The sequence below is a fragment of the Corvus brachyrhynchos genome, unplaced genomic scaffold (genome assembly GCF_000691975.1).
Source record: "Corvus brachyrhynchos isolate BGI_N302 unplaced genomic scaffold, ASM69197v1 scaffold5, whole genome shotgun sequence".
Lineage (NCBI taxonomy): Eukaryota > Metazoa > Chordata > Aves > Passeriformes > Corvidae > Corvus > Corvus brachyrhynchos.
In genome coordinates this window covers 13,382,109-13,404,784 of record NW_008238321.1, presented here as the reverse complement: position 1 = coordinate 13,404,784, position 22,676 = coordinate 13,382,109, and the positions used below count along the sequence as shown (strand labels likewise).

Here is a 22,676-nt window from a genome sequence, read left to right as displayed (position 1 = left end):
GAACAAAGCGCTGGAGCAGATGCCCACAACAGAGGATAACAGTCTGACCCAGCAAATGGAGTCAGTAAGGGAAACCATATCCAACAGAGAGAAAAACATGGCTGAAACAAATACCTGTGCAACTAGAAAATTAATACTGGATCTATTAATTTTGTTAATTTTTTCCAATTTAATATGAAGTATTTGAGTTCATTCTTTCCTAGAAGAGTACCTGCAAGATTAATACACTTAGAACTATTTTCTGTAGCATGAGGAACACATGCAATAAGATAAACCTGAGCCAGAACTGGACACTGAACTTCACACACTTTACTGAGCCAGTAATCCCAACATAAAGCAGAAAATTCTATTCCATCAGGCAATATTTTAACACACTTTTCTCGGTACTTCTTCTGTAACCTTTACCTCTACTGAAGGGGAAATCATAGAATCACAGAGTGGGTTGGGTTGGAAGGGATCTTAAAGATCATCTCATTAAACCCCTGCCATGGGCGCGGACACCTTCCACTGTGCCAGGTTGCTCCAAGCCCCATCCAACCTGGCCTTGGTCACTTCCAGCAATGGAGCAGCCACAGCTTCTCTGGACAACCTGCGCCAGTGTCTCACTACCCTAATGGTAAAGAATATGCTCATCATTATATCCAATATAAAGCTAGCCTCTTTCAGTTTAAAAACCTCACTCCTTGTCCTGTCACCATAAGCTCTGGTAAAGAGTCTTTTTCCATCTTTCTCATAAGGCTTTTTAAGTATTGGAAATGCAGTAACATCGGCCCTGGGGCTCTCTTCTCCAGGCCTAACAATCCCAACTGCCTCAGCCTGTCTTCACAGGAGAGGTGTTCCGGCCCACAGGCCATTTTCGTGTCTCTCCTCTGGACCCACTCTCACAGGTCTTTCTTGTACTAGGAATCCCAGAGCTGGATGCAGCATTCCAGAGGGGTTTTTGTGAGAGCAGAGTTCCCCTCAGCCTGCTGCCCATGCTTCTTTTGTTGCAGTCCTGGATAGCTGGCTTTCTAGTCTGCAAGTATTGCTGGCTCATAGTCAGGTTTTCACCCACCAGTATCCCCAAGTCTTCTGCAATGCTGCAGTAAATCCATCTATCACCCAGTCTGTACTGATACTGGGGACTCTCCCAACCCTAGTACAGATCTACTGTATAGAGAATTTTCCTTACTTTTCATATTTCAGTTCTATTTCCATACAGGTGCTCCAGATCCAAAGACGGCTTATAAATTTTAAACAATGCTGAATGAACTCTTATATTATAGGGGCCTGAGTGTGATTGCTTCTTAGGGAAGCAGAACATGAAAACTACTTCTTCCCACTCAAAGCTGCTGCTGCTAAGTGTTTTAAGGACTGTTTGCCTGTCAGGCAGCTTAAGAATATTACATTCAATTACAGGAGAGTGCCAGTTAACTTTGTTTCAGCAAAGCTTCAGATTTGATCCATTCCTTTCAGCCATTCTTGAAGACCTGGCAAAAGGCCTTACTCTACCCTAGCAGTAGCTTCTGTCAGCATCATTTCAGAAAATAATGTAGGTTCTTCTTCAGCCATGTGCAGCAACTTCATAGAATCACAGCACATCCTGAGTTGGAAGGAACCCACAAGGGTCATTAAGTGATGATCCTGGCCTTGCACAAGACAACCTCAAGAATCACACCATGTGCCTGAGAGCATTGTCCAAACTTCAGAGATAAGTGAAAGGCTGCTTTACAGCTAAAAAGTTTGGGTGTATAGGTGAGAAGCTGAAGTTTAATCTCATGCAATGGTAAGTATCTTCAATTTATACAGGCTCAAGTGACCACCCACACCATGCCACTGAGCACTCAATGGTATGTTATCTCCTAGAAACTAGAGAGCAGAATAAATATGAGCGGTACTTAAAGACACGTTAGGAGAAGTGCCTAAGTAGTTTTTTCAGATGTAGCTTGTTTTGCTCTTCCACTTGTGACTTTTAATGTAACTTGATCTTCAATCAGACATCAAACTACAGTGGAAAGGATCCCTCCCCAGAGTTGTTTCCTGTGATAAATACAACTGTAGCACCAAGATCACACTATTCACTTATATTTGCCACATCTTAACTAAAAAAAATCCCTAGTTTCAAAATTATCAGGTAAGACCACCTTTGGACTATGCTGCACTTCAATCAAGTTTGTTAAATTATTGCCAAATCAGACATTTACTGAAAATGCATACGGTAAGTTTGTATCAGATCCCTCTACATGTAAAAAACCCATCTGACAGAAAAGCTGGTAGACATAAAATTAGAATGAAAAGCAATTCTGGCCCTAGAATCTACATGAAGAATTTTCTTTCTCAGCAAAGCTTTAAAGGAGCTACTCACAGTACAGTTTATAAAAGCAACACTAATTATTCTGCCAAAGAAGCAATATCCAGAACAGGAATTCTATCTTTGCTAACCATGCCACAACTATAATCACAAACACACACACACCACCAGGACTAGCCGAAGGACAGCACCAGTAGGGGTGGGAATTGGATGGGGCAGAAAAGCATCTGGTTAAAATCCTAGGGCAGCTAGTGCTCACCATGACATTTACACTTAATCTGAGTCATTCATATCGTAATCCGTTTCTTCATCCTCACTCTGAGTGTCATGCAGCATGCAGCACGTATAGAAGAAGCAAGGGAAAAGAAGAGATTGCAAGTGAGTCAGAGCTGCAACAAAGTACAATCCACTTACACCTGAAACATCTGGCAATGACATTTATTCACTTTTACCTGGGACCTCCACTCCTTGTATAAAAAAGTATGACAGCTGACCATTTCAAGAAGGAATCTAACAGATTTCATGACAATTTCCTCTTCCAAATATCCTGAAGTCAGCAGACAGAAGCCAATAGTCAGGTCAACAAAGTGGTATGAAAGATAAGAATGCTTGTGGGAATACAGGCTATCTTTTGGTTGTGCCATGGCTACCAGTAAAAGCCACTGGAATCACATAAGATGAATTTCCTCTGCCTAGGTGTATTAGAAGGTTACACAGAAGTCATCTACTAACTTACTATGCTGACTGTTAACTAACAAAAGAAAACACAAGAAAAAAGTTCCTAAGAAGGAATGAAGGTGAAGCTTCATTAGATGGCTATCAGAAGATACCTTCTCCTATTCTGAAAATCCAGGACTATTAACTAAAACTGAAGTGCTTGTCAATAAAAATTACATACTGGCAGGTTTTTTTTCTCTAACTCATTCTGCTGTAAAAGTAATGAGGACTTTCTCATGGCATCTAAAAGTCAGTCCCAGTACCTGAACATATCATTCTGTACACAACAGTGGATACCAGAGTTTCAATCATATGAACTTCATGAAGACCAACTCAGACACTACTGAGACTAGAGGATAATACTTGCTAAGAGGGAACTATGGAGATAACAGCTCCCAAAGTCAAGATTCCCGAAAACAGCTGTCAGAAACCTTTCAAGAAAAAAAATAAATTCTTCTTCCTTTTTTTTCCCAGTCACAACATATACCTATATACAAAAAAACCTTAGAAACATAATATATAAAAGAATTATTCTTCAAGTATTGCCTATTAATTGCTAGCAACAGCTTAACTCTTCCAGGACAAAAGGAGTGAATGTTTGTATCTCCAACCAAAATTATCAGTAATTCCTATTCATCACAGTGGTCAAATGATGCTCTGCTCTCATCTCTGAAACAATGACCAAGCAGCACATCAATGGAGAGGCCTCTCTCAGTGCCACTCAATTTACACAGTTGTAATGCAGTCTGAACTAGCTTTTGTTTTTCGTCTTTAACACTTGCATTTGATCCATATTTTCTCTTACATTAAGGATGCAACGTAACTCTGGCAACTTCTGAAATTACCTGAAGATGCACTACCATTCCTTATGAAGATGTTTATTAGGCTCTAAAATTCCACATTTTATTCCAGGTAGGTATCTCAGCCCTAAATTATTACCAGACACCTCTAACATGTCAACGTTCAAAGTCTTCCTCAAGCATCTTGGCAAAAGCAGACCTTAACTAGGGTTTTGAAAGAGTGAGACACGGCTTACCCAGTTTCACTGTTTACTCCTGACTACAGTAATCCTTTACAACTCTTCGCAACTTCTATCTCAACAGTGACAAACATAAATTACTAATTTCACTAAGAATCCACCATACAGCTTGGAGTATTTTTATAGTGCAAATTATAAAAATTACTCCATATGTATAGCTGCATAAGCATGTTACAAAGCAGAGAAAGTAATGAAGTTTTATCTATTTGAGGCCTCAGCACCAAGACTCAGATCCATTCTTAGCATTATTTCAAAATCAATTTCTTTGAAGGTGATTCTTGAAAAAGCAAGCTTTGATGTTTTACCAATTGTTTTCCATCTACATAAGCGAAATCAAAAGCTTTTAGGCCAACTACAGGAGTTTCCAGTTTGTCTGTAGTCATCTCCTCATACAAAGCAGCAATACAATGATAAAACTCGTTCACTATGCATGACACTGAATACATTACAGAACTGCTCTGCCTTATGGCTAGTCAGCTGTGGTTTTACGTTTTCCATTTTACAAATTCTGAAATACAACTGCATAAAATGCTAAGATACTGTGCCCATTACAATCTTTTTGTAAAGTTGGTTACAGAAAGTAAACTTGGTAGAACCCTGAAAACATTAACAAGTACCCTCATTTTATAACATACTGCACATGACTGTTTTACAGAGATAGCATCTTAAAAGTTCCATTCTTGACAGTAAGATTTCTTCAGGTGAAGTCAAGCAAGAAAAACAGTTTTTAACTGAACCAATGTCATTCAAATGTGTAAGAAACAAAACCTAGATTCTCAGCTGTAAAGAGCAAATATCTGCCAATACCTGAAAAAAAACCAGGTACTGAAAAAGTACAGAGTGTTGTATTTAAATAATTCAGGCATGCATAACAAATGCATGCTGACTACCATTTACAGTCCCTCATACAATGGACAGGGAATCATTATTAGTCCTGAAAAAAGGACAATTAAATAATGGTCCAGAACAGGGGTAGATCTATCATGATTTGTGAAGCCCACCCAATTCAACACCATTTCCTTAGTCCAGTGCCTAGGAACTCACCTTTGCTTTTTCACTGGGTTCACTGGTTGTGCCATAAGGAGTGTTATGCAATTCCTTCGAGACAACACATAGAAATTCAGCCTGATCTTCATTGCCATAGTTATAGGAAGAACCAATACTGACCAGCTGAAAGATGAAAAAAAAAAAAAAATCAATTGTATTTCCACATAAAACAAATTCCATGTAAGTCTCATGATTAGTACAAACACTCCTCTCTTCAGACTGTAGGTTGTGCCTGAAGCATGATTCTCCACTCCAATGCAAATACGTTTTGATGCTGACAAATACACTGACGATACACACTCTGATGATAAGATAAACACAGCTTTTTTTAAACAATTACAGAATTAATGATTTACGGTTATAATTATCCTGTGAAAGAAAAGGCTGTGGAGGCAGGCCAGCGGAGAAGTAGCCTGTTCCCTATTTCTGTTATTTACTGGAAACTTTCCTATCCTCCAAAGTTAATTTTTAAAGTTTGTGTGTGGTATCTTAACGTGGCATGATTTAACATGTAAATGGCTGCATGCAGGAACCTCTTTAGCCTGAAGGGATACCCATCACTACTTACAGACTAACGGTATTTCTATTAAAACATTTTTTGAATGAACAAACACAATATTTGCATCTGATTAGAAAACATCAAGACACAGTATGGCGGGACATCAAGATTAACATCTGAAATTCATACATACTGCTACAAGGAAGCTAATTAAGGAAGCACTACAAGCAGAAGCAATGTATAATGAAATGTGCCATATTTACAAGTTTCCAGAGTCTCTATATTGAATGATAAATGACAATTTACTGAGAAAGAAGAATATACTCAACATCAGTACTACTTCTGATGCAGCATGTTTATCAAATGGCAGAAATTGTCTTACCTTACACACAATACACTTACCTAATGCTAGAAGCTTTACATAGCCTGCCTTTCTAAGCCAGATTCAATTCAGATGTATCTGGTTCATTTATTTTAAAGCTTTATTTCAGAAGCACAAGATAATGTGTGATCTACAAGATAATGTCAGATCTACTGACACAGATCGAAGTCCTAAAAATCAACCTGTTGCACAGATACACTGTATAAATTTGTCACTACCCAAACTATATTGAATCTACCTACCAAATCACCCCACACATACAGTAAGACTGCCCTATTCCTCAACCTCTACTATACCATTAATGTGCTCTAGAAATGGCAACATAGAAAAGGCCTAGCTTATTTTTTTAGGGCAACAGCACCTAAAACAACTGTAGTTATCTCTGTAAAGACAAATAGGGTAGTACCATTAGTCTAGCAGAACACCAAAGAGAGTAAAGGATCTGTTAATGCATGAAAGATGAAATCCTGATCCAGAGTTTGTACTTAAGGGATAAAATAATTCTCCCAACAAAAACTGAAGTTAGACCAAGGTTAACAGCAGCTTCTATATAGCACTGTCAGAAGAAAGCAAAGCCTCACTGTACTTTCTAAGGAGAGCAGAGAGATGTTCAGATGTTCCTGCACTGCAGTAAGACAGCCAAGCAAGCACTTCCACAGACGGACAGAGCCAATGTCTACAAAGAGCAGCAGGCAGTGTGTCTGCATAATGAATCAACTTGATGCCAGGCCTAGGCAATGTGAAAGTTTTTGGAGCCTGATGATATTACAGCATACAAGGCGCAGCCTTCCATGAGCAGTACTGGCCATCAAAATTCATCACACTCAATTTACGTACTTTAACTACACTGAGTGTGATCACCAGAAACCTTCCCTCCCTCCTCCTCTTCTAACATCACTTTAGTTCTGCAAAATATATACATAGTCAGTAATGAACACAGGCTGATCAAAAATTAATGTGTTAAAGACATTTTTTCAACCAAAACTGTGTAATGAAGTTACAAATACCCACGTTTTTTAGAAGCACCAATGCATGTAAAGGCACCATTTACCTTGAGATGTTAAGTCAGCTAATCTTTCACAATGAATACTCTGCAGTCTGCACCACAACGTATTTGTGTAATATAGAATCAGAAAACCCATGGAGCATCTAGTTTCTTAGTTGCACAAGATGGACTAAGAAAGTCTACTGAAAAGCTGGAAAATCAACCCAAATTCACTTCATATATTGAGATGATTTGTTGATTGCCTTCCCTATCAACAAAAATATCATGCACAAATTTTCAGAAAAAAATAGCAGCAAAGTTGGTTTTAAACCCAACAAAGTGGTATAAAGTTTACACTATACATTATAGAGCAATTACAAACCATTTAGTACAAATACAGTAACTGCTTCAATTATAAAGGTAAAAGGTAGGATGTTAAACAGTATTTTTAACCCACTTAAAGGCTAGAAAACATTTAGAAAGTTTGCATACATATTTAAATAAAGCCATGCAAAATTCACCTTCTCTGAAGAGAAGTTTGAAGAATAAAATTCAAGCATACAACTTAATTAGTATACAGTTGACTCTTCTCACAAAATGGCAACAACTCGATATCAGGTAAGCTATGATAATTACTAGAAGGAAAAATACTTCTTTACTTATTGACACTCTAAAGAAATAAATGACCTCTCTGAAGTAGATACCATGCAAGACCCAAACATCAGCCAAATCATCAATCCTGTTTCAACCATGTTGACAGGTCCTCAGTTGATAGCTACTAACAAATGCTCCATAATCCAACCACGTAAGTTAACCTTCTGCACGTAAGTCTTTTTACGAGACATGGCAGATTGAATACTTTTAGCCAGTTGGATAGGACTATCGATTTAGTGGACTGCAAAACATCTAATGACTTTTTGCCATACTGATCAGTTGATAAAGTCGCTTCTGCAGAATTAGACCCAAGTTCCTCAAAACTCCAATTCACGATACTCTCATAAGCCGTTTCATATGTGCGCAGCTAAAAATGTATAATTTGCATGGTACCAACTGCATGCTAGAAATTTCATTGTAGCTTTCTGAAATGCATCAACAACAAGGTTGATGGCAGAAAAAGAAGCAATGGAAAATGACTGCAGATTAGAACTGAACTGTTCTCAGGAACTGAGATCAGAAATAAAGCAATGTTTTATCACTCCTACTCCAAAAGTCACTTCATTATTCCCAGTACTGGTGACAACACTTTAAGAAGGATGCTGATAAACTGGAAGACTCCCCCTGCCATGTCTGTCTGCCCCCACACTACCACCCTCATCCCACCCCCTAAAAGAAGCCACAACATATCAGAGTAATCTGAGGTACGAAAAACAGGCCAAAGGATTTCAGATTATCCAGGCTACTGTTTCTCAGACTTTCTGAAAGGACAAACTGTTTTGGCTTCATGTGGCTTAAATGACCAAGAACTTAAGGGAGAATAAAAAAACCATGTTGAAACTGTAAATTCCTTAGATTTGTATGCTTATATATATATATATATATATGTGTGTGTGTGTGTGTGTACGTATACATGCATATACCTATTTCTCTGCACTGGCTTATTCCTTCCATGACTTGTTTCATTACACTCCTTACTAAAGCGCTGTGATCCTGTTTAAGCATCCCTGTGAGCCCCAACAGTGTCAGAACTGAGCACAGGAAAATGGCAATGCTACTTATCACAGAAAATTCATTAGATAGGGATCCATAACCATTAGCAGGGAGTAAGGGTGATGGTACTAGTAGGCTGTCAGCCTACAGCTAAAAAAAGGCAGGAATGAAAAGCAGCATTACTTTTATTGCTATTAAATCAACAGAAATATAGTTATTGCTTGATGTGCCAATAGAGGTCACAATTTTCCTGAAAAGAAATCCCAACAAGGAATTTCCTGTCTCACAATAAGGAACCTTATTTTTGAAGTGAACTAATCTCATGCCTAATTGATCTGAGACAGATCTCAAAACCAGACACATTTCAGTAACATGCCTATCCAGATTTGCTATATTGGTTTAATAATATTGATTCAAAATCTACATTGTACATTTACCAGACAAATCAGCAATAGTATTGCCATCTCAGATAACCACTCCAGCTTGCACAAACAGCAGCCCAGTCATCTTCTTCCTCTTCTTGTTGTTCTTCTCCCTCTGCTTACCACTGGAGCTACTCATATTAATTAACTCTTCTACTTCACCACTAGTAATTTCCTTCCCTATTTTGTGATGGTCTGATTCTCAAAACCAAGTAAATTCTGTAACAATTATTCTCAAATTCTATTTTAAATATTCTTGTACTTTTCAATATTAGTGCTTCTATTTCAGATGTGGTGAACTTCTTGTACACTAGAAAGCTTGAAAAAACTGTCTTTATTTAAAAATTATACTATCAGCTAATAGAATTAAAGAAAATCCTCCACTCAGTTTTTTTTACAGAATCAAGCTGTATGAATCTAAGAATGGACTCTATGCCTTTTAGACATATAATGTATTTGTTCTGCCTTCCCAAAGGATTTGCAAAAGGTTACGAAGATACACACACATCAGCTCTTAAAACTCAGCACTGATGACTGACACCAGGCCTCAAAGAATACTTATTTCAGGTCTCTTAATGCAATAGTCAGACTTCAAAGCTTCATTTTTCCAAATTATGATTTTTATTTTATTTTATACCTGCATCAATTTCTTCACTGCCTTCCCCACCTTCCATCTGATAATGCTGACTTTTACTTTGAGCCATGTAGGACATGAACACATGAATAACATCATGTTGCCTGTACCCTAACACATCCCTAACAAGCCACAATTCTTCCTCTGTTGCTGGAAGTCTGAAAACCACACATTTCACATTCCAAATGTTACATATAGAACTGCAAGAAACAGACAGTGCTTGGTACATTGAAAGCAGATTCTGGAACAAAGCTGGGTAACAGGCCAGGTTTCAAATCTAGAATTGCATGATTAAGTGTCCATATATAGTCATAGGCAAAGCTTTGTGTTTATTAAGCCATTTCATTATCACATTATCTTCATAATGTTATACTCATCTTTCATTCTAAATAACCATACATGTTGCAAGAAAAAGAGCAAGTACTCCAGGCATTTTATTGATGAAAAAAAACGACAGAGCCCCAGGTTCCCAAATCAATTCACATACAACACATCAAAATGCAGCACAGATATGTAAAGAACTGGAAACTGCCTCCAGTGTTTTTGAGAGCAAAAAATCCTTCCCAAACTCATGAATATTCGGAAGTAACACAGCAATCAAAAAAGCAGAACAAGGGGAGAAGGAAGGATGAAAAAAAAAAAAAAAAAAGAGAGAGAGAATGAATGAAGCTAGGATTCTCCATTTGGATTTCAAGAAAATTTCCCAGGATGGAAAAAAACCCCAAAACAACAAAACAATAAAGCCAAGGAAACACACATGATGTTTTTTCAACTTGACAGAAGATTTAAAACTGTTCATATTGTTGTCCCCTCACTCTTCTATATTTTACTTACAAAAAACTCCTGTTATTCATTATTCCAGTTTAAACATATCTCATCCACCTAAAAAATACAGTTAAGTTCTGAGTTACCAGAAATAAAAGGTTCAAACTCGCAACTTAACTTTGGTGGATGAAATAATCATTGTTCCAGTTTACCAGAAATGTCCCCTTCTGAATCCAGTGAACTCAAAGACGTAGTTTTAGAGCTCCCTAGGTTTGAATTGTACCTCTTACTTAACAAGTATGGATCAAAGGCTGTTAACTTTGGAGGAAAATTTAAGGAAAAGAAGTTATTTACTGAGGAGGTAAGAACTCTTCTTAAGAAAAACCTTTAATTAAATAACCAAGGGATTTTTGTTTGGTTGTTTTTCTATTATTTTTACAATGTGGACATTCATAATGTGTAATGAAATATCATGAATATAAATAAAAGCCAGTCACAAATACACACAAACTACTATGTGCTGTACATCCAGAAAAAAAGTGGGATGATTTGAAAGCAGCAGAAACGCAAGGAGGCCAAGCATATCAGTGTGAGGGCAAAAAGAATGGTGTGACACACCTCACTGCAGCATTTCTGGAAGCATCTCTCTTCCCCTTTCACTTCCCGTGACACTATCAGCAGAAACTCTGACTGCTGAGCCCGGCCACAGCTGTACTGGGAACCTATACTGACAAGCTGAAATAACCAATCAAAGCAAAACACAAAAAGAAACCTTTGTAAAGCTGAAGCACATACCATTATCCAAATTGTACAAGTAACAGATGAGCTCAAACGTTCAGGTAACATCTACCTGCCACTAGAACAAGTTGCTATCAAGCTACAACTTTCATTTCAACGTGAAATTTACTGAGGCAGTTGCAAAGCCCTTTCTAATTTAAAGGGAATAAGAGTTACTGATAAGAAGACAGAAAACGCCCCATGTAACTGTGTTGTAGCCAACTACTCTGAAAAACAAAGTTTGGTGCAATATGAAAGTGAGCATTATTTTCCTGTCGTACATAGACAAGTGGAGAAGGTAACATGGATATAAGACTGCAAGGTGTTATGTAAAGCAATATATAAAGTCAGCCTGGGTATTAAAGAACTCCATCTTTTTCCAAATACTGATAAAATACAGCTAAGGAAACATAAGAAGTCAACAAGAGGAAAAAAGGTTGAGTGGCCTAGGTTAGTTTTAGAAGGAGTAATTTACAGAAGATCCAAGAAAATAACTGGAGTGTAAAAAATTGTCTTGTTCCCATAAAAATCACTACCAAGAACACTAGGCCAAATGTCTAATAATTTAAAGTTCAACCTCAGCTAAATTTCTCAACCTCTTATTACAAAACGTATTTTACCCTAATAACACATGGCAATTCCTAGCCCATCTAACTTAAAGCATAGCCTGTCAGTGCACTTGAGAGAGATCAGAACTTTAAATTAAGTGTGACGAGTTAGACAACAATTGCCTATTCTGAGTAAACTGGAGATTATGACAGATGAAAAGGCCCATGAATAATAAACTGATATACAACCTGCTATTGTATGTGAATAATTTTGAAGACAGCAGTTAAATACCATCCTCCTCATACAGTGAACATATTTAAGACTGCATTATGGTGACAGGTTATGTTAACATTAACATTTACATGACCAACACTGCTGCTGTCTAAAGTCTTTGTATTTAGCCATTTTGTATAGCCCCCAGTTTTTTATTCTGCTGTATTGCCAAAATACTGGTTTTTTCTGATTGCCTAAAGAGGTAACAATAGAAGCTAAAAATCCTCTACAAAATAACCCACTGAAATCACAGAAGTGGGGCAGCATAATTTTTGGTAATAGACTTTGGACTGGGACTAATGCAAAATTGCACTGCTCTAGCAGAGCTTTCACGTGTTCTTTGGAAAAGGGCATCAGTACATCTGCGTAAGTGCAACAACAGTTCAGCACCTTCCACTCCTATTCAATAACGATATCCAATCATATTTAACAATAAAATTTTGAAATGCTAAGCGTAAAAAAATATTTCTTTCAAAACCAACCACCTAAACACATTATATGTGGCTCAGAGCACAAAGACTCTCAATATGTAAGAATATCACTCCTCTGAAAAAGCTGATGATTCCATCTTTTTTCACATACACAGCATGGTAGGTACTGCCTCAAAGACTGCTTCTTGAAAGAAAGCATGCTGCTGAGCAACATGGGCTTAGAAAAAAGTAACAGAAATGCTACAGTGTTTGAAGATATTAACAATAGAACTGTTTATGCACAATATTCTAATCCTGTTTCAAGTGAATGACATCTGCTACAAGCAGGTCTGCAGTACAAAGGAGGGAATGGCCTAGTGTGAGGTAATGAGATGCTAAATATTATGAGATCATACAGCTGTTGTGTTTATCTACTTCAAACTATGTGTCCAAAAGCGTACAACAGGGGAGAGGGAGGAAGTAGGGAGAAAGCTGGATGAAACAAGGATGTAACGTCCAAGAAAACCACTGGATTCTTCCAGTTCTAAAAGAGACTATAATAGGTCTTTCAGCAGTTGCACTGTCCAAGCAGTATTACTCCCAAATGCAATATCCCCAAAGGGTTTAGGATAGGTAAAAGACATGGTGTCATTTAATGTGCTAAAAAGTAAAGGAGCTCTATTTGGAATGAAAGATAGTTTCTCATGACAAAGAAGAATGTTGAAAAACCTTTTTCAATGTGCTGGCCAAAAAACAGTCATGTGCACTAAGCTAAAGTTTTTTTCAGGGACTTAAACAACACTTAGCTCTTGGCACAGAAAACAGACCTGGTAATACTTGAAGCGAAGTACTGAAGCATAAGAAGCTTTCTCTGTGCCGGTTTAGTCTATTTGCTCATGGCTGTCTCCATGTCACTAGCAGCTTCCCCATTTTATCAAATATAAACAAAATGTTCTCTTTTACCTTTGTGTCATGAACGTTTTTTAAATGTTGCTTTGTTGTGTTATTAGAGTGACACTGAACAGGATAATGGGCTCGCGCTTCTTTCAATTTCTCCTATAGTAGGCATCAGACGCTGAAAAAGGTGTTAGCAAATGAACACTTGTGTTTCAGAGTCAACAGATGCATTGCTCCAATGCAGTTTAAATACTCTGCTGGATTAGGAATGTGAAGGGTGAATAAGCTGTACAGTTAATTTCTTACTTACAGAGATTATCAAAGATTATCAAAGATCTTGCGATTTTACAGTGTGTTCTTGAATGTACACACACAGCTATTTTTATGCACTGCAAAGAACAAAAACATTCACATAGCTCACAGCTATCAAGCTTCACATCCAGACAGTTAAAGTTCACCCTCCTTTGTGGACCAGTTTTTTTTGAAGAACCACTCTTTGGGCCTGGCAAACATTTATCTCCCAAGCTCATCTCTTTTACCCAGAGCTCTTCTTATCTAACCTACCATTCATATAAACTTCTATTGGTTAATTCTGGTTGATTCACCCTTCAACTGCTCATGTGTAGACACTGAAGAATTACATTTCAGACATGTTGCAGATGTTTTTATAGAAAGTCAGCAAAATTTACCTCCTGGAAAGCTACTTTTTTTTTTTTTTGTTCTATGATAAATGCAAACACAAACATCACATTTAACTTAGCTGTGTATGTTTATCCAAATTCTGAAAATGACTGAATTAAAAAAGATGCATGGAATTTAATTTATATTCCTCTTTCAAAAAACTCATTTTTTAGAAGATGATGTAACTATACCCGATATGAACTTTTTTACCTGTTCAAATTTCCAGCCATCGGACATTGTGGAGACCATTTGAGTGAGTTCTTCTTCCTGACACTGCAGCACTCTGTACACATGTTTGACTGGCACCTTCAAGAAGAAATAGAAGATGCTCAATAGGGCATGGAATTCACTATGTTTGTGACTTGTCTGAAGTTGCCCTTACTCTCTAGAAATGGTAAGCAACACCACTTTGAACCCATCCAGAACAATGAATAATTAGGACCATTTTAGCTGAGACCTATAGTAAATGCTATCAGAGCAACCCTGTGATCCCACAACCTGGCTTCAAGAGAAATTTGGCAACATGAGTTTGTAGTATCTCCATGAAGACTCAGTTACCAGGGAAGCCAGAATAGCAGAGTTAAAGAACAAACTGTATCATATTCACTTTCATAGAGAATATGAGCTGCTATGAGTAGAGGCAACCTTCTCAATCACAGAGCATTACAAATAAAGAAAGTAACTTTGCTACAAAAACATATGACAGGAGCTAAACAGCATCTGTATGTATGCTGCATAAACATACTGTATAAACAGCAGTTATTACCATAGTTAAGCAAGCTCATCATATTCAGAGCATCTAAAAGTAAATGAGAAAGATATGTCCTACAAAAGCTGTTCTCTAAAATAACTATTTCCAGAAATGACACTATGACAAATTCTATCACCAGACATTTTTGAACAATTACTTAGAATGTTTCCCGTTTTTGAATGAGATCTGTGAACTTTGTAAGCCAACTGGCAGCAATTAAGAATATTAATCTTTGCATACTAGTGGTTCCAGATCATGCAGTGATGGAGGCAGCCATTCAGAATCTTAATGGGGAAATCAGCCATTTCATAAAAAAACCCAAATGGAACCCACTCACTACTTGTTATAGAACAAATATTCAAAAGCACATGAGAAAACAGCCTCACCTGTGAGATTTTGCTGTCTCTTTCTCTTATTTTGTCCTTTACCAGTTTTATTAGAGATGTGATATTGTAGAATTCAGCCTCTTCCAGTACACCTAGTATGAAAACATTTTTTGGGAAGACAGTATAACCAAAGATTCCAGGCCAAAATTACCAACCAGTTCATAAGACTATCCTCTCAAAAGCTACAGAAAATTATTTATTTTTCCCTATGATAATATAGTTCTAAATTAGTTTTGGTGACTCAAAAGAAGTGGAAACAATAAGCAAGTGGCAAGAAAACAGGATATTTAGAAATGTCTTACCTTCCTCAGCTAGGTCCTTGTTAATAACCAGTTTCCCATGTCTGAGATAGTTCAGCACTGGCCCAAAGTAGGTTGGGTCTCTGTCTATTAAATAGGCACCTGTTTCATCCTAGATTAGAAAAACAAACAAACACAAACCAAACAAACAACCCAAAACAAAGCAAGAGAACAACAAAGCCCAAAACAAACAAACCAAAAACCCCACAATGATCTGAACATCCAAGTGGGAACTGCAAGCTAATCTTCACCTCACAGTGAGCAGGTATGCAGATGTAGCCACATCCCTGAAGACAGTAAAAGGAATTAAACAATGTAACTGTTACTGTATCAGACTGATCACTCAAATCATCCAATACACAACTTCTCTTACCTGATCAATCCCCCCAACCCCTTATCAATGATTAACATTGTCGGCATGAAAGATCAAAGCAGTAAGTGAGAACACTGAAAATTAAGGTTAAAAATAGCACTTAAAATCAGGAAATTTTGTTTGGGAACCTGAAGAGTCAGAACAAAGGCTACATTCTAGTGAGCTTCAAATACCAGTTTTTCCTTTTTCTTTTTTTTTTTTAATTAAAGGCAAACAAACCTAATTCTTTTTAACCTCAACACTTTGCTCTAAAAATATTTGGTTTTGTCTTAGTTCAGATGTCCAAATACTCACAGGGTACTGAGAACTGCTGTGTACCAAGCAAGGGCTATACATGCATCTTCAAAAAATGAAAGCACACTGAAGATGCAGTTCCTACCTACCTCATGCAGACAATGAAGGAATAGATGAATAGCTCAAACTAACTAAACCAACAGACTACAGCATTTTGTGAATTGCAAAACAGTTCAAGAAATTCACCTGCAGAGTTGATACTCGCGACAAAGAGATAAAGAAACAAAATTGGTACTTCCTGTGTTATTTAGAATCTATGTGTGAACCCCTGCAATCAAAACAGTACTGACATACTTCGTGCTGGCCAGATGTCTAAAGAAGATTCATAGAAAGATTTCTAACTGATCCACTGCTCCTTTCTACTACCAAGTGGATCACTGACTGTATTAATCCATTACTACATAAGGTTTTGGTGCAATGGACATCCTACAGATATATACTGGAGAGATGTGGCAGCACCCCAAATACTTTTTTACTTATTCTTATTTTTAATATTCTAGTAGTTTACAGGAGATACTCAAAAAATCATCATTACCAACAACCCTAGCTAAATTTGGATCATACTCCCTCAAAACCATAGGTACTAGTGACACTTGCTCTTCCATATGAAAGAAATTCTACTGATGCAATCCTCTGTATTTGAACATTAACGCTTATATGTAAAGGTTTGATTACTGAACTGTGATACCTGAAAACTCTCTTACTCAACAGTACCTAGAGTTCCTGAAATGTTTCACTGGAGGAAAAGATGGCGGATGTATTTTCAAGTACATAGATGCAGTTTCTGAATAACTGCACTTGTCTAACCAGGATTGGTAGAATGTAGAAAGACCACAGCCTGAACTACAAAAGCCATAAACCCTTTCTAAAATTACAATCAAATGCTTTACACACCTAAACATAGTGTCATTTTAGAAGAAGTGGTGTATAATTTTGTATAAAATTAACTGTTCAAGAAAACGCTAACATATTAAAACATGCTGTCAGTTAACCTACACTCAGACCAGCCAATGCTTGATGAATTCTAATCACAATTTCTTCTGATCTAAGCTCATGGTCTCACAAAAGCAAGACTATGCATCAAAACCAGTAGACAGATGAAGTAGTGTAGTTTTAATATTTCATCTATAAATATATTTACATTACCTAGCAAAACACTTCAAGAATGAACAATCTACATATACAACCCAAAGAAATTAAAATAGCTGACAAATTATAAGGTGAAAAGTATTATTTAGTAAAAGAACAGAAACCAGCGAGGTTGCAAAGGATGATACAAAACAGATAAAAAGAAGCACTGTTTTAAAGAAAAAAACCAGTACGTGGTCATCATTTGAACTGCATTAAGAAACAGAGGGCTTACAAAACTGGAAGTCTTCCCAGTTAAGAAAAACAGATCTCTAGAAATAATCTTCTTCATTAAGATGATTGTAATTTTTTACACTGCAGTGTTTTCTCACATCACCTTCTGAAGCAACACCAGTCATCAGCTCTACGCCACTACAGAGATAGAGAGGTGGGTCACAGAAGCAAAGTAATTGAAAGCTCTAAATGAAATCTTAAGTAACAATGGCTACTTCACTCCTTGCACAAAAGGCCTGAACTTTTTCTTTTTAAAGGGTTACATTATCTGAAATTGGTTTTTTCTGAGTTGATTTCTATATACTAAACAAGCTTCCAACAAAACCACAAAGGGAAGAAGCTGTCAGGCCTTGTCTTTCAACTTCCACCTTATGAGAGGTCATACATGAAAAAAATACCACCTCAGTACTGTCATAGTTTACTCTATGAAGCCTTTCAGACAACAAGGTGTCTTGAAAAATAATAAAAAAGAAGGCACACGAAAGTCCTATAATTTTTGCTGTAATAGATTTTTTTTTTTTTTTACATTAGTAAATATCAACAGGTAAAGAACTCTGGCTAAATTTTAAGAGTGTGCAACCCAAATTCTGTCAACAGGATTCACTTTAGCATCTAAATTTCATGCAAAAGTTGCTTACCCAGATTACAGACATAGAAAATATGCATTCATTAACATTAAGAGGAGGATACCTTACAGCTCAGATACGCTACACACTAGCACCAGGGAGTCAAGACCCAAAAGATGAACCAATCAGTAAGGAATATTGTAACCATATGCAAATAATGCACAAGCAAGTGAGGCAAAAAATTTACTTCCTCAGCATCTTCCTATACAAATTGCCTTATCACTCCTCCTTTTGATTGAGCTGCCTGAATATCCTTCAATGTATGCTAAGCATTTCATGTTGAAATCACTGAGAAAAGCCGATTACACTAGATCTTTAAGGATATTTACGTAAACATAAATCCAATACAAGCTGATGCAGAAGTACAGTCATCTGCTCTACCTAGTACTCTAAAAATACAGGTCCTAAGTCTTTCAGAATATTATCAGGATTGGTTTCATCCACACGTACATGAAAACACACTGTATTATCACATCTAATTAGCATTTTGACACTTTTAATATAAACAGTTTTAGTGTAAGATAAAATAATAAATTGCAAATGTGATCCAGTGTGATCTGGACAATTTAAAGAGGTAGCTAGTTTGCACAGACATAACTAGCTGTAGGCTTGCTAACTTAAGTATTAATAGACTTTGATGCCCCAGCTATGCAATTTCCTCTGCTGACTAGTAAATTGTTTTTCTACAAGCTTTGAGCAAGTTTGAATCCTCACTGATACAAGTGTAGGTACTTTGAAGCCATTTCCCAAACTTTAAGTGAATACCATAAATGTCAGAAAAACCTACATTCTAATAAGGATTCCGAGTTCTCTCTCTTTTAGATGTATTTTATACAAACAGGTGTTAATGTTTACCAGAACAGCAGCAGAAATTCAAGTTTCCTCTCTATTCAGTATAGTCACATTATCCCACACCTAGAGAAGTTTCATGCAAATGTTGACATTCTTCATAAGAAAACTCAAAACAAATGCACCAGTTGTCTTCAGGCATCGAACCCTAAACTGTTAGTTAATCATCTGACTGTCTCTATCTTTACCCAGGTTTATTTTTGCATTACATTCTTCTCTCAAGAGTTTTTTCTTCATTGTCTGTAAGTTCTAGGCCTTTTTCATACATGCTTATGAGGACACCATTTAGAAGACAGCATTGCCCACATACAGTGAAGACTGCATTTGTTTATTACCACTCTCCCACACTAACGTTTAGTTCAAGTTATAAACACCACAGAATTTTAGAGGAAAGGCAGTAACTTGCTCTTAAACTTTCAATCACCTGGTTCATCGTACCAATGAAAAGTCAATGTAGCTCACAATCACATTCCTCTGAAAAATACTGACCAAAGCAATTAAATTATCATGTATTCCAGTTGCAAATGTTTTCACTCAGTCTTTATAGAGATTGAGGCTCAAAAGGAATCATAATGAACATTTACCCTGATGTGAGTTTAAAACCCCCATAGAACTCAATTTATTTACAGTGAAATTTAACCTTTAGAAAGTTGTGGTAAAACCTAACCACTCCAATAAATAACTACTGTCACTGCTAACACTATGTACTTTCTGGCAAGGACATCTATAGTTTGACACTTTGCTAGCTGGATTTCACAATACCTTCGCTAGACTGAACAGGCTTCAGTATTAGATTTCTTGTCTCCATGTTTGTATATCTGGACTGAGAAGTGACTCCTTAAACTTCTTGGCAAAAAAAGTTTTTTCTTTATAACTTTTCACCAATTCAGATTTCACCTTGTGACTAGTCACTGACCTGCTGTGACCTGGAACTGTGGATACTAGAATCCAGTACAGGAGTCCAGTAGGCCTCAAAAAGCAGACCAAATACATATGCCTCCGTAATCCCATTTAACAATCTCCCCAAGAATTGCACTAAAACACTAGTCGAAATGTCCTAGATTTATTTCCAATTAATTATCTTCATTGTGATCGATACTGGATCTGGACACACTCAGAATTCACACCACCAAGCTCTTGGCTCGAGGCTGTATGCGCTAGCACGACTATTTTAAAAAATGACATCATTTACACATACTGAGCAAGCAGAAGCTCTGATAAAGGCAGCAATATGCAGAGAAATACAGTCATATTTGGTACTAAATCTGGATTTACAAATAATTGTTTCCCCTATCCTCTGTGCTTTTTAAATATTGAACTACTGAATTTTTCACAAATTGTGTGGCCTAAAAACTTTGAGTGTCTGCAGACTAGCAGTACTCATCAAAACTACATCAGTAACACAAGCCACCCGACAAGTCAGAAACCTCATGGACAAATGAAGTGCATCTGTTATTTCTTAGAATAATGACTATGATTTAGATATTTCTTAATGCTGACAGTCAAGGTTGTGCTACCAAGAAGACTTTGATTTTGCTAAAACACTCAGTGCTTGCGTTCTTCCTTCTCTAACAGATTCCATGCCAACTTTAGAAAGGCATTAAAAATCAAGTATGAATACTACTGCCAAAACCTTATTAAGAAACTTTGATAATCTCCTTGCTTAGGGGAAAGTTAAAAGAATGCTAGAACCATTTGCAAAAGAAAAACTGGTATATAGCTAAAATAGGAAGACGCTGAAATAGGGAAATATATGTAAATCATTAACAGTAATGCAGTAAAAGCATTGAATTAGTTAAACAATGATGAAAAGGAGAGCAAGGCTCTGCTTGTCTGTTTTTATGTATTCACCTCTAAACCAAGATCTAAATACTATGGAAAACAAATCCTATTGCGAACAGTAAGTATGACCACTACCGCTCACTCATTTGCTGAAATGATTCTCAAACAGTTTTAAATACAAAGTTGTGCGTGACATTGTGAAACATTAAATTCAGAGAATCAGTGTCACTATCTTATTCCATGAAACACTAGTTTGGCCACAGGGTGTGCCAAAGGTTAATCTTTCTTCCATTAGAAGTGGAAACATACCTGACAGTGAGAGACAGGCTGCCCCATCCCATTCAACATTAGTACCTGAAGGTAGTTTAAAGGCCAGCATGCTACCTTTCTTGAAGCCTGTCAGTTCTTTACAGTAGCAAGCATTAAGGAAATCACAGAATCACAGAATATCCTGAGTTGGAAGGGACCCACAAGGATCAAGTCCAACTCCTGGCCCTGCACAGCACAGCCCCAACAATCCCACCATGTGCCTGAGCTCTGTCAAGCTCATGGCTTGGGGCCATGACCATTCCCTGGGAAGCCTGATCCAGCGTTCAACCAACCTCTGTGTAAAGAACCTTTTCCTGATATTCAACATAAACCTCTCCTGACACAGCTCCCTGCCGCTCCCTTGGGTCCTGTCACTGGTCACACAGAGCAGAGATTCCTTCCCTCAGGAGGAAGATGCAGACAGTGATAAGCCTTCTCTCGGCCTCCGCCAGCTGAAGAAGCCAAATGACCTCAGCAATTTGTCATATGGCTTCCCCTTCAGAATCTTTGTGTCCCTCCTTCAGATGCTCTCTAAGAGCCTTAGGTCCTTCTGATACTGTGGTGTCCAAAACTGCCCACAGGACTCAAGGTGAGGCCACACCCCAGAACAGAGCAGAGGGGGACAATCCCCTCCCTTGCCCAGCTGGCAATGCTGGGCCTGATGCACCCCAGGACACAACTGGCCCTCCCATCTGCCAGAGTATATAGCAGTGCTTCATCTTTTAATTAGAAAAACCTTAGAGGAATGCTTCCCTACTCTCTCCCAAACAAAGAGTTAACCTATCAGCAAGCCACCTACATTTTTGAATTTACTTTTATAGGTTACTTTAAACTCTCCAAAAAAACCTCAACCAAAACCAAAGACAACAACAAAACAATTCCCACACCACCACACTTTAAGATTTTTTCCCTCTAACTCTCAGGAACATTAGGTTCTGTTCATTATGTTAAGTGTTCAAGTATCCTTCCTGGAAGTTATGCCAGAAAAAATGATGACTTTTACTAGTAACCTCACTGAAAAAAAAAATTTCAAAATTTATATATAATAAGCAACTCCTTATTTTGAACCTGTTGATTATACATTCAAGTGTTATAAGCTGTTCCTTTCTTATCCCTAACTGTACTGTAGTGGAAAATGGTTTTTTGTCTGTGATGCTCCAAAATCTCTTTCAGAGCCAGCACTATATAGAAATACTTTATATCCATTACTACATACCACACCAAAAATAAAATATTAATAATTTTTTTCCCTACTAAAAATGAGTCAGAGTGAATACCAAAATATTCATCCACCATCTATGCAGAATACGCAACATTTTTCTGCAAGAATTGCTGAAAAGACAGTATGCTACGTCTAAGGGAGAGATTATCAAAAGTACTTCGCTCTGGTTCTTGTAATTGAACAAGAGAATAATGACAGTGCAGAAATAACACAATGTCAGTGCACGCAGATATTCCATTAAAACGCCAGAACTAAACCCCGTCAGACAACATTAAAAAATTACACAAACGTACAAACACTACTATGCTCTCTGCTGTATTTATGAGCAGCTTTGTTATTCACGAACCCAACTGCTTCGCACGACATCACTCATTAAGCAACACTCTTCAGAAAGACTCCCTCCACAGCA

At 37.3% G+C, this 22,676-nt stretch overlaps 1 protein-coding gene across 1 annotated transcript in view; it reads right to left on the bottom strand.

Annotated features, from left to right (window-relative positions):
- KCTD5 (potassium channel tetramerization domain containing 5) overlaps positions 1–15,861 on the bottom strand; it is a 23,911-nt gene extending 8,050 nt beyond the window's left edge. The window contains exons 1-8 of the mRNA XM_017734314.1: positions 15,824–15,861; positions 15,707–15,737; positions 15,454–15,562; positions 15,152–15,243; positions 14,225–14,320; positions 11,046–11,162; positions 5,091–5,216; positions 2,550–2,608 (exon numbers count right to left, since the gene is read on the bottom strand). Coding sequence (XP_017589803.1) covers positions 2,564–2,608; positions 5,091–5,216; positions 11,046–11,162; positions 14,225–14,320; positions 15,152–15,243; positions 15,454–15,562; positions 15,707–15,737; positions 15,824–15,861 — 654 coding nt within the window. The 3' untranslated portion in view covers positions 2,550–2,563. The remainder of the gene's footprint in view (positions 1–2,549; positions 2,609–5,090; positions 5,217–11,045; positions 11,163–14,224; positions 14,321–15,151; positions 15,244–15,453; positions 15,563–15,706; positions 15,738–15,823) is intronic.
- Positions 15,862–22,676: the final 6,815 nt, after the last annotated feature.